This window comes from Barbus barbus, assembly GCF_936440315.1.
Source record: "Barbus barbus genome assembly, chromosome: 47".
Lineage (NCBI taxonomy): Eukaryota > Metazoa > Chordata > Actinopteri > Cypriniformes > Cyprinidae > Barbus > Barbus barbus.
The window spans coordinates 7,960,577-7,978,341 of record NC_136725.1 but is presented as its reverse complement, the minus strand read 5'-3'; the positions used below and the strand labels follow the sequence as shown (position 1 = coordinate 7,978,341).

General features: G+C 35.9%; 2 protein-coding genes across 5 annotated transcripts in view; one reads left to right on the top strand and one right to left on the bottom strand.

The window, feature by feature from the left end:
* Positions 1–1,369: 1,369 nt before the first annotated feature.
* LOC306865660 (vacuolar protein sorting-associated protein 26B-like) lies at positions 1,370–8,539 on the bottom strand. 4 transcript variants are annotated; one of them, XR_013783886.1, is made up of 9 exons: positions 8,023–8,508; positions 6,587–6,743; positions 6,290–6,454; positions 6,002–6,177; positions 5,721–5,863; positions 5,471–5,638; positions 4,526–4,614; positions 2,988–3,092; positions 1,370–1,504 (listed from the first exon to the last, which is right to left on the bottom strand). XR_013783886.1 is itself a non-coding variant. In XM_079410397.1 (7 exons), exons 1-6 carry the CDS (start codon positions 8,243–8,245, stop codon positions 5,501–5,503), a joined length of 1,002 nt encoding a protein of 333 aa, XP_079266523.1. In that variant the 5' UTR covers positions 8,246–8,508; the 3' UTR covers positions 1,913–4,614; positions 5,471–5,500. The 4 variants fall into 4 exon arrangements, 2 of the variants coding, with proteins under 2 accessions (XP_079266523.1, XP_079266522.1); XR_013783887.1 differs by lacking the exons at positions 1,370–1,504; positions 2,988–3,092 and adding an exon at positions 3,534–3,595; XM_079410397.1 differs by lacking the exon at positions 1,370–1,504 and having other exon boundaries at positions 1,913–4,614.
* Positions 8,540–10,670: 2,131 nt separating this feature from the next.
* Positions 10,671–17,765, top strand: part of LOC306866183 (forkhead box protein O1-B) — a 29,256-nt gene continuing 22,161 nt past the window's right edge. Inside the window, exon 1 of the mRNA XM_079411264.1 lies at positions 10,671–11,414. Within this exon, the coding sequence (XP_079267390.1) occupies positions 10,860–11,414 (555 nt within the window). The 5' untranslated portion in view covers positions 10,671–10,859. The remainder of the gene's footprint in view (positions 11,415–17,765) is intronic.

Sequence of the window (17,765 nt, the reverse complement as noted above, 5' to 3'; positions counted from 1 at the left end):
ATTTATTATAATTGATGTATCCCTAGTTTTAAAAATGTCAAAATCCTAAAGTAAGTACATTTTATTTATATAGCACATTGAAACACAGCAAAGCTGACCAAAGTGCTGAACAGAGAAAACCTAATCCAAAATAAGAAAAATTAAATTCCTTCCCCTAAAACTTTCCATTTCCAGGTTTATATTTGATAATCAATCACGGATTAAACAACAGATGTCAATGTGGTTTTAGACTTTTGAACCCCTACAGACAAAATACACTGTTTCCAGCTCGATTTGTCTGGCTCTGCAGGCCATCCAGTGAGTCAGAAAGACTAATAAACGCAGCAAAGACAAAGACTGTGGTTTATTGGAACTGATGGGGCATAAAGAACTGTTTCGTTTGGTTGTAGTATTGCCCAGTTGCCCTTTACGTCACACATATCCACACCTCCCATGTGTAACGCAACTCTCCCTGCTTCCCTTAATCCTTCATGGCTTTTAATCTGCGTCTCAGCCTGTAAAAAGACCCATACAGTTAGAGACGCTCTCCAGCATGCATGTGTCTGCATGCACAAAAGCAGCGCAAAATTGGCTTGCCATATTCCAGGGATTAGCATCTGATTTTATGGATTACAGACAATGCTTTCAGTTTTGAGTAGATGACTATGGGAAACAACAAAAGAGTGGCACATGCTGCTTTAGACATCACAGGACGTCTAGTCCCTATATAGTAAAGCTTCCTGTCCATGTGGCCAGATTTACTCAGAAATGCATTTCGGTGTTGGAAGCATGCGGCGTGACTGAAATACAAATGCAGGTGCATTTCTACTGGCTGCTTGAATAAGAACTGTTAGTAATTCTAGCATGCTTTAATATATTCAATAGTTGTTGGCTGTATGCATGTGGCACGTCTTTGTCTAACTGACAGACTTTAAACCACGTGAGTCCATTAATGGTTAATAAGGAGGAGGAGAGAGCAGAAAGTAACAGTAGTGGGTCTTTATGAAGGGGGAGGAATATTCTGCAAAGCTCAAAGACAAATATGACATTATCTCCTATGGGAGTGTCAATCATTGTCTAATTTATTCAACAATCACACAACTGTTAGATAATAAATCAGACAATTTTTATCATCAAAGCTGCATTGTTTCGATGCAGAGACTGTTTCGAACCATCTTTCAAAAGCTTGCCAAAATGAAAAAAAAAATGTTTTATTTAAAAATTCAAACCTCAGATCATCTTATACCACGTCTGCTTTCCATTCTTATTACATTAGCTGCAATAAAATTGAAGAGATAATATAAAAAATGAGGAATACACACAATGACCTGATTTCCTGTGCACGACTCCCCCTTCTCACACAGATGCAAGGCTCCTCCACAATACAGTCAAAAGAATGACGGAGGCCCCATCGCCATGGTAACCGGGATTGTGCAGCTGAGCATTGCGCTTGGAGCAGTTGCTGTGGTTATTGGTGAAGGATTGGATCTGGCCCATTAGCTCCACACCTCCAAACATCGAAAGCCTAATAGGTTTGTACAATGTGGCCGCTGGATTTATCGAGCGAAGATGTTGTTTTAGCTGACATTTAATATTTATGATGTGATTACTGTATGTACTGTATGAACCTCCAGTTTGCCCCATCCATTGACACTTTTAACAGAAAATCAGAAAACTAAACTCAACTACATTGCCACTGAAATGTTTAATAACAAAAAAATTCAACAATTATTTTTATTAAAATTTAATAATAGTAATAATACAGTTCTTTAAAGATTTTATTTTTGCCTTTTTTATTGTGATAGGATAGTTTAGAGTTGGCAGGGAAGAGAATAGCAACGACGCTATAAGTCGGTGCACTGCCACAACAAACAGTAATTGTTATTATTTCATTACCTTTATATTATTTCGACTACCTTTTTTTTTTTTTTTTAGAAATCAGATTAAATATTCCAAAATGTTAAGTGATTTTATAGCTCATAGCCTCCCTGAGGAAAACATCTGCCGTATGGCTACTCTGTATATTGTGTGACGAGATTCAGTTAGGATTTGAACACAAAGGCTTGTTATTTCTCCTCAGGCCTCATTAGTGTCAATGGGCTTGAATTCTGCAGATGTAGAGAAAGAGGACTTCGGCTATGATCAATACTCATCCAGGTTTCTCTTCTCAGCTTCAGAATTCACTTGGAAAATACAGCTGTCAGCACCATGGCCAGCCGATCAATAACAACGTCTCAAAGCCTGAGGACTGCACATACTATTGAAAAATCATCAGCTAAAGTATCTGCCTTTATACTTGTCCATCTGGAACATTTTACAGTAAGTGAGTAATAAAGTAGCTTATACCTAAATGCCTCTACTGTTCAAAAGTTTGGAGTTGGTAACATCATGTAAAAATCCAAATACAGTAAAAAAAACTATTTTAAATAACAGTTTTCTATTTTGATATATTTTCATTTCTCCCTGTGATAGCAAAGATGTATTTTGGGAAACAATTACTCTAATCATTCTAATATGTTGATTTAGTGCTCAAGAAACAATTCTTCTTATTTTTGAAAACAGTTGTGCAGCTTAATACTTTGTGGAAACTGTGATACATTCATTACTATACAGAGTAGCCAATACTGTATAAAAATTAATACATTTTAATCCTTCTATTATCAGATTGGCTATAAAGTGCATTTGCAAATTGGGCAAATGAGGTGTGAGTCTGCCCTCTAGGGGCTATCAAGAGCTACAGCTGGCTTATTAACCAAAAAAAAAAAAAATCTATTTCACCATTCAAATCAAATTGTGTTGGAGAAAGATATCAAATGTAACTCCAGTTGAGGAATTAAAGGTAAAAGATACTTTAGAGACAGCAGTGGTCTTGTTTTTAAGACCGGTTCAAACTCCTTTAGCTCTTTTAAGAAAGATTTAAATACAAATATAAGACAGACCTTGTGGATTTTTATATAATGAGAAGGATGGCAACACTATAAGACCATAAAACAGTTTCCATTACACACCTTATTTTTCCAAACTGAGTTCACTGCAGGTGAAAAGACGACACACGACACTGGAAGTTTCTATGAGGGAAAAGATGAGCATTTTTTTCTTCTTCTTTTTTTAATCTGAGGAATCAGAGTAAAAACAAATGTCATATACAGCACAAGTACTGAAAGAGCAGTGTGTTCTGCACTCGTATTTTACATTAGCACAGTTCTAGAATCTTCTAGAACCCATTTTGTTAACTACGCTAGTACCTTAGAGCGATTTCAAAATCATATACTTACAATTCTGTAAATATATACTGTACATACATAATATTAATATAGAAATATGGTTATCTAATGCCGTTTTAAGCAGCACTTTTTTTGCACAATGATAAAGAATTTAAAGAATGCTAGGAATCAACTAATTATTGTTCCTTCTTTGTTTTAAAATGATACACAGTGCTAATTTGTAAAATCATATAGGTGAAGTCAGTAAACACAGTGTGGCACATAGAGCCATGAGTATTCTGCAAAGAGATGCTTTAGATTTGTGAAACAGACAGCAGAGAGATCACTTACACATAGCCCTCCATGACAGGCCTTGCCATCTTTTACTAGTTTGACACCAAAAGCAAGGGTTCCTTTACACGCCATGTAAAAAAAAGGCAATTTTATCAAGCAATATGCAGAACCTAGTGTGTGATCAGCATGTCACGATCTCAGTTAATGTTCGTTGCCGGACACAAGAAGTGAATGGAAGTGCTAACAAAAAACATTGATATTGTGAAATTGCAGTCTCACAAAAGACGATTCATCCTGGTTTTTCAGACAGATAAACACCTCCATGGTCCTAACACGACAAGAAATAATCACGACAATGAGAGCCATTAACAAGGCAGCCATAATGAGCCAAAATGGGTGTGCAATCACTTCCAGTATATGCATAGCTTATACTGCTCTCTGCTTTTCATCCTGATCACACACTTTATCAGCATTTGCTAAGCTGTACTGTTATGGTCAAAGATTTCTAAGGTTTTAAGTACATATCGGTTAGTACTGTGACATGTAATATGAAGCTGATCTCCAGTGTTGGTAAAAGCGAGAACTAAAGTAAGACATTAATGCCACCTGAATTGTAGAATTGACAGGAATTAAAGAAACATTAAACATTAGAACAGCCAATGACTTAGTAACACTTTAAAATAAGGTCGTTCTGTAGTTACCCTGAACTAACAATAAAAAATCCATTAACATTTATTAATCTTGATTAAAGTTACATTTTACGTAAAAATTGTATTTTTACATTAAACGCATGTTAACATTAGTAAATGATGTGTTAGGCAACACGAACGAATAGATAAGCAGTTGAATCATAATTAATTTATAAATAAACAAGCGTTACCCAACAACGTCAAATATTATGGTTTCCCATACCAAAATCTCAAAAGCAGTAATACTGAATTAAATTTAGATTTTTATACACTTGAAAAGCTTGTTAAAGTATCATTATAGCAATACAATCTGACAGACAAAAAAATAAAATTCAGGTGCATTTTAGTTTAGCTACATACCTGTAGGGAAATTAATTTGGTTTGTTGAATCGATGCAAAAATGTTTGTAATTTTGGGTTGATATGAAGTTAAGGGTCCCTCTGGAGACACTGAAATCACATTGGCAAAAACCCTGAAGTGCTTATAATTTATCGTACTGAATGGCAACAAAATTAAAAAGGCATGTATTGGCAAGCATACTGCATATATACATAAAAAAATAACTAAAAATATGAATTAGTTAAACACCATTTCATTAAAAAACAAAAAGTGAACACTGTATGAAATGTATGCGTTACGAAAGAAAAAAATTCTACAATAACAAAACATTCAATACAGAAGTTAAAAAAGGCTGTAAATGGAATACAGAGAGCGGAATGTGTTTGTTTTGTCTAGATCAGTGGTTTTCAACCTGTGGGCCGCGTGCAGGGGGGCCGCCAATTATTATTAATAGAAATTGTAATGTTAATATAATAAAAAATGTCTAGTCAAAATCAAATAAATCATAATTTATGTATATTTTCTGTTTATTCAATACATTACCAGTTTATTCAATAAAGACAATTAACAGCCTTGCTTCCGAGTACTTAGTTAACCCGACACAAAAAGCGGGATCGTTTAAATTCTTTTGCAGTGGGCCGCGGAAACATATGTGTTTGGCTGTGTGGGCCGTGAGTTAAAAAAGGTTGGGAACCACTGGTCTAGATGAACTGCAGACATGTTTCAAATAAATATACAGTCAATTAATTCCAGGGTGGAGGACAAAAAGTAAACAATCTCAGAGGAACCGCCATGAAGAATTCGTAAATATAGAATTGTGGTTTTTGCTTTTCATATATTAATCCCTTTTTAAAAGCTACTTAAGAAGTTCATAATCTGGTGTGTTTAGGAACGTGAAATATCGTGTTCTATTTTGGGAGCGCACAGCTTCTTTAAATCCATACACACACTCTCTCTGACACATACACACGAGATGATGAGAAGACATGGTTGGGTTTAGTTGTCTTCGTCCTCTTTAGCTTGAGAGAGTGCTTTCTCTGCACTCGCCGAGCCCTCGAAGCGCTGGGAGGCGATGGCAGCTTGATGGGACATGCTTTTTCTCACAATATCTCCCTTCCTCCATAGCGTAATCTCCTAAAAATCCACCAAAGATGTGTAAGCATCACTACTAACTTTTTATTTATTCATTTGTTAATTTAGTAAAGTGAACACTAACCTGTTGTTTGAAGTAACGTCTCTCTTCTTCATCAATGAGTACGAGATTCAGGTAATAACGAACAGAGAATTTCTTATTAATATCCCTCATAGTGGGCGTCATCTCGTAACCAGCCAGAAAAAGACGGATAGGGATGGATTCACCTAAAGCCAGTAAAGACAAAGTGAAAATTCAGTACACTTCATTTCAACATAGAAAATATGAGTCAGCTGTGACTGTGTTTCACATTAATCCTTCAGAAACGTCATCCTTGAACGGATACGCTAGGAATGGTTTCATACCTCGCACAGGTGCTCCATCCATAATCTCGTATTTCGCAATGGTGTCATTTTCATGGTACACATTAGGCCCTGTCCCTGTCGTCTCCCGTTTAATAATATCAATCTCCATGTGTTTGATCTTAATTCGCACCAACAGGAAATAGATCTTCCCTACAATCACATCTTTCAGGTGATACCTGCCATTTTTAGCAAGAAAAAAAAAAACAGGGAACATGCAAACAGGATATCAGTGGATGACAAATTTCAATTTTAAAGTAAACTCCCATCCACTGGTTGTTTTTGACTTACTTGGACTTGTTGTACTCAAACTCAATGTGTAGACAGTCCTCAATTCCCACCTCCATCTTAATGGAGGAGTTGAGCTCTGGATATGTGCTGAGTGTGTGCACCACAATGTCCATCTCTTTGGAGATGTCATTCAATCTCCTGCTGATGGTCGCCCGCAGGAAATAGCTGAAGGAAATTTAGAGTTTATAATAAAACCATCTAACCAATATCTAAGACAGTTTACTGTCAACTATGTGTACAGTATATTGTGGGAGCTCATATAAACAATCTTTCCTGAGCTACACAACCGGAGCATACCGTAGTTTGACATTCTGGCCTGTGTAGGACTCGTAGGGTTTCTCCACGTGTGTGAACTCAAAATCAAAGGTCTGAGATTGAGCCATTTCTCCAGGCCGAGCTAAATCCTTGACCAGAGAGACAAACTCATGATGGTTTCCTCTGTCGTAGTACAATTCTAGGAGAAAAAGACACAGGAGAGAAAAATATCACTATAGATGCTTAATTTTTGACATGGATTCTTAATAAAATGTTCATATGTGTATTCTATTTCATTCTTTCAAGTGAGAACAATTCTTTAAGGCTTTGTTAGGTTTGCAGGTATTGAACAACATGACATTATTAAAGGCAATTATTTTTTTTTTTTTGGTAAACTATGTCTTTATAATAAATAAGTTTGAATAAAGATCTTGGTAAATTGAACAGGCGTCAGGGGGAAACAACATTTTCTTTACATACAAGAAGTTCATTAACGGTAAATAGAGCTTTAAATACAGCCCTTACTTATAACAAGGAGAAACAGGGATCTTTTAAGGAAGCTGTTCGTTACTGAAAATAAAAACGGGATTCATAGCTTGAAACGAGCATCCAGAGAGGTGTGGTTCGTATTATACCGCCTTTTGGAGATATGAAGTCGACGAATTTCAGAGAATCGGTTCTTTTGAACAATTAATTTAAAAGAACAGGAGAAAAACGACTCAATGATTCTTTTACGGGTAGCACATAGAAGTGCTGTTCATTATGGGTTTTATTTAAGGGTATTTATTTATTTTCATCTAAAAAGTCCAATTTCAGGTTGTTGCCAACATGATTCAGCTACACTTATATAGAACCTAAATATAATTTTCATTTAGCCTACATTGAACTATACTTAATGTAATTTACCTTTATTAACTGAAAAATGTTTAAGGCTATTTCTAAGTCCAACTTTTTTTAGGTTGATAAACCAATTCCAGTACAGGTTTTACAAGTTGCAACGTTTTTGCTATTCGGCTTTATAAAATAAATAAAAAATCGTAAAAATAATAATTCACTTATTTTCCCCTCACTCATCAGTTCTCTGCTAATGAGGGATGTCCTGGTCGGTGAGTTATTGGCTGAATTCCGAGCAGTATACTAATGCATTGCTCTTGCTATTTCAGAAATACGCTCGGAGCGAATCCTGAACGATGCTTGGTGAACCGGTTCGTTCGATTCACTGAAAATATGGAAAGAACGATTCGTTCACGAATCAAACACCGCCAATGTGTCATATGTCACGAGACTAGTGTTTGTAATTTGACACTTCAACACATTTACGTGTTATTACTTAAGTCTGGATCCCCCTTAATGAAACGTGCTTTACGAAACGAATTTGCCCGCGACACGTCCATATAAAAGAACACAAATGTAAATGTTGAATTGTATTTATACGTTGCGTCATCAAGCATCGCTCGTTCAGGCGTTGTAACTCTTACCGATTTGCCCGATAAACTCTATTTTGATCCCTTGGTGCTCGAGCCTCTTGCCTGGGTTCTTCAGGCTTACGTTGATTTTCCCAGAGACTGTCTCTCCGTCGTAAAACAGAAAGTATTTGTCCTTTTTCCCGTCTTCTGTTTTGTGCTCGGCCTTTTTTCTCGTCTCGGCATCATTTAGGACTATGTCAATTTCAGCACTTTGTCCGAAACTGAAGAAGCTCATCCCGAAACCTTGTGCTGGACCGGAATCCTTTTGTATTTTAACACCTGGTCCAATTCCACATCAATACAATTCCGTCCTGTTCGCAAGCGAGCTGCTCTATCTTCTGCAATGCATGTACGAATATAAGAGGTTGTTCAAAATAAATTTGAGCTAATTCGTCATATGGCTACTGTATTAATACGTGCAGAGGATTTTTCAGCAATGCACAAACAGACACAAGCTTCAGAAATGAATTTACTACCGGGATAGTCCACGTAAATATTGTTTCAAAATAAAAGTCTTACAGAGACGACTGAAATTTATCAAGAGCAAAGTCCCTTTAGTCTTTATCAAGAGTCAACTGTACGTAAGAGGAATTGTATTTAGGCCTTTTAATTGTTTTCATTTTAATAAGGTAATGCACACAAAAGGTTATTTATGACATACGTATGTAATATTGGACACTTCTTTTTCAAATTAAGGCTTTAAAGTCATTAAACCTTAAATTCATAAAACTGGCATTAAATGTTGCATGTAATTGAATTAATCAAGAGTCAAATGTAGCCTGGTGTAAGATGAGTTGTATTTAGGGGTTTTAACTGTTTTAATTTTAATAATTTGATTCACACAAAATTTTATTTTATAAAAAGTAAGTAATATTAGATGTGGTTTCTGCAGGTTTTAAAAAGTTCACTTCTTTTTAAGACTTTAAAGTCATTTAGTCTTAAATGAATAAAACTGGTATTAAATGTTGCATCCACTGAAAAAATCTCAGTATTTTTGTTTTGTTTTTGAATACAAATATCTGAACATCCTTAAATCAATATGCATTTACTTTAGGTGCAAAATGAAGCCCTGTTTTTTGATAAATAAGTTTAAGAAATCATATGAAAACATGTTTTCCCTTTGAATTATGTAGATTTTCTGAGCCCATTCAAATATATATATTTTTTTCTTTAATCATATACTCACTCAATATATATATATATATATATGTATATATCTCATAAAACTTCGTATTAAAAAAGTTATGAAGCTCTGTTGGAAATTTTATTTTCAATTTTTTTTTTAAAGTAAATAAACTTCATAAAAGCTGAGAGCCCTGTTTTATTTATTTATTTATTTATTTATTTTTAAGTGCACCCTGGTCTAAGTTGTCACTGTCACTTGTTGTCACTGTCATGTAGTTAATGCCTCCCTCTAGTGAATACAGCTAGTGATAGCACAACTCTGCATGAACACCGGCTACAAACATTCACATCATTACCACACACGTTTTGTTGAAAACATAAAGGATTTAGTGCAAATTTAGGAAGACAAGTCCAACAAGATATATGGACTATTTGACAGGCGGATGAGTGCCAAATGGTTTCTAAGTTTCAGTGCACTCAGTCTTTTAAATCTTGATGAAAGGACCGCTTTTGAAGCCTATTAATAAAATATATTAAGCTGGTGATTATTTGATATTATACAACTAAAAAGGTGAATGGAAAGCTACACTGTGTGGACAAATTTTTTCATGGCAGTCATAATCCTCTGTAAATCCTGTTTAACTGAAAGTATAAGGCAAGCCATATTAACATTCATTTATAAACTAATACCTATTTTTGATAATATAGATATTTTAATTAGAAGTGAACAATCAAACACTGACTGGCCTAATTTTCGAATTAAATAAATATGTAGTCAGTACTTATCCCAGTAGCTGCAAATATCTATTTAGTTAGTCACTACTAGTAGGCCTACATATTTATCAGACTCTTTGTTCCTTTCCCATAATGATGATAAAGTAACTGTTCCACTGTTACTGGTAATGAAATGCTTTTTTTTTTTGCCATTGAATCATATGGGGATCTGTTGCTTGGATATTAACTATTCACTTCATAACTAGTGAAATAAGTGAGATAAGAGATTATTCTAGTAACAACTGGGATAGATACTAGTGTCTCATACTGTAGTGACTAACTAAAAGTTGACTAGTTACTAGAAATAAGTAGGCTATTAATATTAGTGAAGCTGAAAATAGATAGCCACACAAAGACCTGTAAAGTATGGGGATCTGTTTCTCAGATAATAACTATTCACTTCTTAACTAGTGAACTATTGACATGAGAAACTATCCTAGTAACAACAGAGAAAGATACTTTTGTTAAGTAATAGTGACTGAGAGCACAGGCTATAATTACTCTACCGGTGAACTTGAAAATAGATACTAGTCACATAAAGTAACGTAAAGTAACATTACATATACACGACTTAGTTTTCAGCGAAAATGTTAAATGAGCTTGCCATAAAAAAGGATAAACGAGTAGTGTGGGTTATGAAAACACAATTTGTGTTTACCTTTTGAATGCGCGCTTATGATTGGCTGTCCAGGCTGTCACTCCAGCTGTGGGCGTGGCTAGCTCACTCTACTCTAAAACACGCTGCACCCTGAGAGCGCTTCATAACACAGTCATTTCATTTAAAAACGCGCTAGGTATGGTACGAGCAGCACATCGCGATCAGACACAGGGCTTCACTGTCACTCAGCTCTGATCATGTGCGATTGTTAAAGTTAGCAAACTAGACAAAATCTCAACTACACTTATCCTCTGTTTAAGGACAGTCGGCTGACTTTGGCTTTGATTTTGTGATGGCAGAACCGCAGCGACAGCTGGTTGACATCGACCCGGATTTCGAGCCTCTTTCCCGGCCGCGCTCATGCACCTGGCCGCTGCACCGACCGGAGTTCAACGAGCCGGGGAGCTCCAACACCTCCTCTCCAGCACCGTCCGTTAAGACGGAGCAAGGCATCGTAGACTTTATCAACAGCCTAAGTTTACTAGAAGAGACCGAGGACTACCAGGAGGAGAAACCCGTCCTTTTGAACGACTTCCACTGCCAGGACAACTGCGTTCATCCCCAGCAACAGCATCCCCAGCAGCCGAATCCCCAGCTGCCGCACCCGCAACAGGTGCCACCGCTCCCCGCCCCTGCCAGCAGCTCCAGCCCTGCAGCGGCCCAGAGGAAGAGCAGCTCGTCTCGCAGGAACGCCTGGGGGAATATGTCATACGCTGACCTCATCACCAAGGCGATCGAGAGCTCCCCCGAGAAGCGGCTCACCCTGTCTCAGATCTACGAGTGGATGGTGAAGAGCGTGCCTTACTTCAAAGATAAGGGCGACAGCAACAGCTCAGCCGGCTGGAAGGTAATGGCTCTCCAAGGCCAAGCACAAGTGTCATTAAAAGTAGCATTAGAGGTCATCTTATTGTAAACTTTATATTTAAACGCACTAACATACAGAAGTATTTTTGCACACTGAAAGCATCCTTTAATGTGTCCTTTAATGTATTTGAATTTTATTATAAAATCAACTTCAAAAAAAAAAAAAAAAAAAGTTGGAAAATAAGGCATGTAATTCAAAATAAGTAGAAGGATGAATGTTTTGCTACATTTAAAATGGTGCAGTTGTTAGCTAAAAGAGCAATTCATATATGATTGTCTACACTCAAAAACATTTTCTTGGTCAATATTTTCATCTGAACTTCCAGAAAAAATATCTAAACTTTAAAAGAAGATAAATTTACTCGGTAGGACCTTTTTCTTTTTTCTTTTTGAGAATATATCTTAAATGAATTGTTTATCATTTCAAGTATAAATGTATCAAAACCAAGAAGCAAGATTGATTTATTTATTTATAGTTGTATTTCCTCCTAAATGACCTTTTTACCTGACCTAATTACCTCTACCTGACTGGTAATATTTCTTGGTAACCTAATGTAGGCAAGCTTTACAGAGGGTCCTGGGTGGTTCTGGCCCGACCAACCATGTTCCCATCCTAGCAACCACAACTGTCTATCCCACATTATATCTTAGAGCTAGTGAATTTAATTCCGGTAAATGCCTTTGAAATGGCTGTTGATTTTGATCTAATTTTGGTGTTACCACATGAAGCAGGTTTTTTTTTTTTTTTTTTTTTTTTTTACAAAAGTAGGCCCCTGAAAAAGGTGTAGTGTAATATATGACAGTAACAATCATCCTTCAAAAGCGCAGTTGTGGATACCCTACATAAATGAATGACATGTGGTTTGTTATGGAATTTAAGGCTCAGAGAGGAGGGATCCGAGCTCACAGTGTTCAGAAGAATGCATAACAACCCAGTATCAGCTGCGTTTAATCTTTGTTTAATATCCTTGTCAGAAGAACTTATGGTTTGGCTTTCTGTCGTCAGCATGACGTAGAGAGATGGTTAAATAAGGCTAAATAACCTTTTTTTTTTTTTTTTACTCTCCCTCATGTCATTCCAAACTTGTATGACTTTGTTTCTTCTGTGAAACTCAAATGTAGAAAATTTGTTTTGCATTCTGTAACTGAAGCTTTTATGCTTCAGGATGCAAAACCATCATTAAAAAGTGGTTTATACATCTTTTGCACTATATTATTCCAAATCTGAACTTCCGGCACATACTGTAACAATAGCTTTGTGTGAAATATAATGAAAAGAGCGACCGGTAAAGTCTTTTTTTTTGAGTGAACTACTGTTATTCATCTAGCAGTGTGAGTGAACTGTGGTCATTTTCATCGGTTTTAGTCATGTGACCTATTTTTCCAGCACTCATGCAGATATATGTAGTAAGTCTTGTGATTTGACGACACATTTCTAAAGCTCCTGAGGTGCTTTGAGGTGCGTGATGACTAAAACCAACTATCAGGGCTGCCACGAGTGAGGTGAAGCAAACAGAGAGTGCACAGCGTTGAAAGGGTCTTTGTCAACCTGTCATTTGTCTCTAGAGCACTTGTTCCTGTCTCTGATTCACCCCTCCATACAAGCTACTTTTGTTTCTTTGCTTGCTCGGTGCGTAAATGGAAATACAAATCCTTACCGTCACCCCTGTCAGGGCCTCCTCCCAACACTGAGCTAAAAATACCGGCAGGATTACCTGTCATTACAGGGAAACACATTTACCTGAAAGGTGTGGTCCGCCCCCCTCCTCACCTCCATCTACACGCCCCGACAAAACATCGTCTGGACTCCTTCACCTGTGACATCATAATTTCAGCATTCCAGTCACTCGTAGGATATTTGTATTGGTTGGACTGTTCTTTATCATCATACTGTCTACATACTTGAGACTACAGTAGTATTCTGCTTCCTGTCCCAGTAGATTCCAGTCTGACTGTCACGTTAACGTAAGTAAAACCTGAGCACCAAGAGAAGGGGTTTGCCATGATGCAGTTGAGTCAGTGTCATATCTATCTATCTATCTATCTAATCTATCTATCTATCTATCTATCTATCTATCTATCTATCTATCTATCTATCTATCTATCTATCTATCTATCTATCTATCTATCTATCTATCTATCTATCTATCTATCTATCTATCTATCTATCTATCTATCTATCTATCTATCGTAAATATACTCATTATGTTTTAGATGAGTAACAAGCTGCAACAAATAAATTATTAGGTTTTAAATTAGCAGTAATAGCTGGAAATTATACAACTATGATGTAACTTCATTACAGTTATATATTCATAAACCCACTTTTGCTGGAAAATGATGTCATAATGCGATTTCTTTTTTGATTTTCAACCCTTTGTAGCTGATGCTTCCAAGACGCCACAAATTAGTCTTGCAACTTTGACAAAACCTCAGCTGTGTTAGCCAGCTGGATAGATTTAACTTGGAGACATATTTAAATCAGAATCATTTGCACCAAGAAAACCAACCGTTTAAGCTTGAAAGACATGAAAACCATTTGCAAATATATGCATTCTGTCATTACACCACTGGTCAGACAGGGCAAGTGACATAAGTTGCACGGGTTTATTTGTAGCAATAGTCAACAATACATTGCATGGGTCAAAATGATCGATTTTTCATTAGGATATTAAGATCATGTTAAATTGAGATATTTTGTAAATTTCCTTACCGTAAATATATCAAAACTTAATTTTTGATTAGTAATAATCATTGTTAAGGACTTTTATTTGGACAACTTTAAAGACAATTTTCTCAATATTTCGATTTTTAGATTCTTAGATTCTTAGATTTCTTAGATTCCAGATTTTCAAATAGTTGGATCTTGGGCAAATATTGTCCTATCCTAATAAACCATAGGCCTGCCTCAATGGAAAGCTTATATATTCAGCTTTCAGATTATGTATAAATCTCAATTTAAAAAAATTGACCCCATTATGACCCTTATGGTTTTGTGGTTTAGGGTCACATATATGTTAACGTGTTGATTTTATTGTGAAACATAAACCATGTGCTATATAGTTTTTGTCCATGATAAACAGATATTTTATTGATTGGTTGGCTGTGGTTTCTGTAGTGTAATGCTGAATTGTTCCTTCCACTTTGGAATCTCATTGCTCCAAAGTACTGTTTCACATTAAATGTGTACTAATTGGGTGTTATTGTCTCTTATGGGCCACTTTAGTTTCTTTGTGGACAGATTGCTCGTCGATGGAATCATGTTTGTTTTAGATTCACAATCATTACTAAATCAAATCAAGATTTGGGTACAAACTGAACACTTTTGTTTAGTTCACTTCTGATGCGCTATTTTTTTTTTTAGCTTCATGCCTGGAACTGCTAAATAGAAGTCAAGACGGTTGAAGTGAAAATGTTTGTGGTTCAACAATCTCTGGGGTTCAGAGGTCAGCATTTTCAGGTCATGCCAACAAGTTTGTAGAGCATGTTATGGGAGTCCATGTTCATTTCCTTAAAGTCAAGTGAAATAATGAGAATAGTGTTTAGACTCATTTTATGAGGTTTTGGCACCCAGCATGTTGTTTCATAACTCTCTTGTGTTTTTAAATATGTCCACCATTGTTTTATGCCCTTTAAGTAGTCAAACACACACACACACATGCATACAGGTAGAATTCAATGTTGGTCAGTTTTGTTATTCCCATGTGCCCTCATAAGCACTTTAACTACTGTAAAAATGGCATGTGCTTTCTGTTTCGAAGCCTTGGCAGTTTGCACCCAAAACTATAAACGTGTTACTATATCTGTGGTATAGTGATACAATCTTGTGTGGAGCCGTACAGTTCATCTTGTGTAATTCAACGCACCCTTTATCATTCATATCATTTTATTGCCATTTTTACTATTTTAATTCCATTCATAATGTCATTAATGTACTAAGAGTTACTCATCCAAATAAATAAATAAACCCATGTGGTTTTCTTTAAGTTATTTTAGAAAAAACAAGCTTTCTCACTTCCCCCTCTTTCTCATGCTTTTGAAAAATATTTAACTCTGAGCCCTACTTACAGCACATGAACCCTGTTACCTCTACATGCTTTGAAGTTCACCATAGGCTTTCACCTCACCTACTAACACGCGCACACACATGCACAAACATGCAAGCTATACATTTGTACGTTAGTGTTTTCAGGTTATTTCAAGGCACACACAATATTTGTTCAAGCTTATCTTGAGCAGATACCAATTTGTATCCTTTGTCGTTCAGTAAGTTTCGAGTGTAGGCGTTCTAGCGACTGATTCTCCAAAACTAGTCACTTTTGATGTGTTTGTGGATTCAATGTGTGCATTAGGTAGTTTAAAAATCTAAATTCTAGAATTTTACATTTATCTCATGCGATTTGTGAGTTCTGGGGCACTTTCTCTGAATATATTTGATAGATAAATGCCAGGACATACAGGTGCAGTGTGCAGAGGCTGAAGTTTGTGGTTGATACCTGCTCTGCATAACATGGGTAGTGCGTGATTAGCATTGTGCAAGGTGCAGCAAAATTGAGGGACATTTTGCTTTTATACGCACTCAAAGCGAAAGAGAGAAAGGAAAGGGTTGAAAATGAAATGAAAGCACATGCAGCGCTGCTCCACCGTACCACAGACAGATGAAAGACTTCATCACTGGGGCTCTGCGAGTTGGTGCAAACTTTGGCTCTTTGGCTCTACCTGTGGCTTTTAATCTAGAGCTACATCAGTGTGCATGCATGGGACAGTAGCGTGACAAAAATATACGTGTGAAAACCCTCTGAATTCATCAGATATCAGGAAAAAAGTCCCCAAACCGAAATGTCAAATGACGACAACCGGATGTCAGCGCCAAAGGTGAAATGCAGAAAAAGAATGTAATGTATAGTTATGATTACAATTGATGTGAAAAGATACTTCATTGTGAACTTTCATTGTTGGCACTAAAATAAGAGTGAATAATGATTTACTGTAATCCTCATGTTTTATTCCATTAATTTTGACCTGGAGAGATTTTTATTTTTCCTAAAAAAAAAAAAAAAAAAAAAGCTAGTTTGTTATTGCATTGGACTAAAACTAGTTACTGACTTACACAGGCTATAACATCATTTTGGTAATTTTGGGGGATTTTTTTCCCTATTTTGTTAAACTTCTGGTGTTCCTGGTCAAGAATGACTGGCCTACAAAAACTGCTGATAAGTTTCTCCTAATGCTATATTATTACCAAATATTGGATTCAGTATTGGATTTTAAGCTTTGGAAATTGGAAATTAGTTGAAATTTTGAAGCTGATTTATTTGAATGGGTGTCCAAAGGCCAGAACACATCTATAGCAGAAAACTGAATTGCACTGAGGTGTAGATAAGAATGAACCATGGAAGCCAAGACTGTCCTTCAATATGAAGACACAGAAATAGGTATAAGATAGACAGGAATTTACCCTTGAGATTGCCAGAAACATTCCTTAAAAAACTTGTTAGCTCTTGCTACGGAAAGACATATGCTTTTTAGCTGGAAACATTCCCTGGACCCATCAGAGCTGAAGTCGTGCCAGCTTTAGCTAATTATTCCAGAAAGCAAGACAATAAGACATTTGTTTTATTTGTCAAAGCCACACCACAAGAAATCGGACCTCTCGCTGTGCTTTTACTTGCCACAAAAGACCAAACATCTCTTGACTTCTCTTTTTTGCCCAAATACCACGGTCATCTGTAAATATTTTTGTTTGTTTGGGTGGTAATTAATTAATTCAAAGAATGACTTCTGTGATAAATAGTTTTTATATGAAAAGTTAGTATATATTTGCTATTTCCATTTTGTTTTCAAGATATTATACTTTCAAAACATTCAAAAGTTGGACTCTGTAAGATATTTAATGATTTTTGATTATTTAATTCACACCAAGGCTACATTTATTTGATCAAAAACACAGTTAAAAAACAGTAATAATATGAAATATTATTGCAATTTCAAATAACTGTTTTCTATTTGAATACATTTTAATTTATTTGTATGATGGCAAAGCTAAATTTTCAGTAACCATCACTCCAGTCCATTCAGTGTGACACGATCCTTCAGAAATCTATAATATGCTGATTTGCTGTTTAAATATTATCAATTTGTATTTAAACAAGTTCTTAATTGTTAATAGTGATTTTTATTATTTTCAATGTTGGAGGAAGTTTTTGCTGCTTAATATTTTTGTGGCAACCATGAAACATTTGATAGAGACTTCTTTCAACAACATAAAAAAATATAAATTTATTTAGATTTACATTTTATTCTATAAACGAATATATATAAAACACTGGAAGGT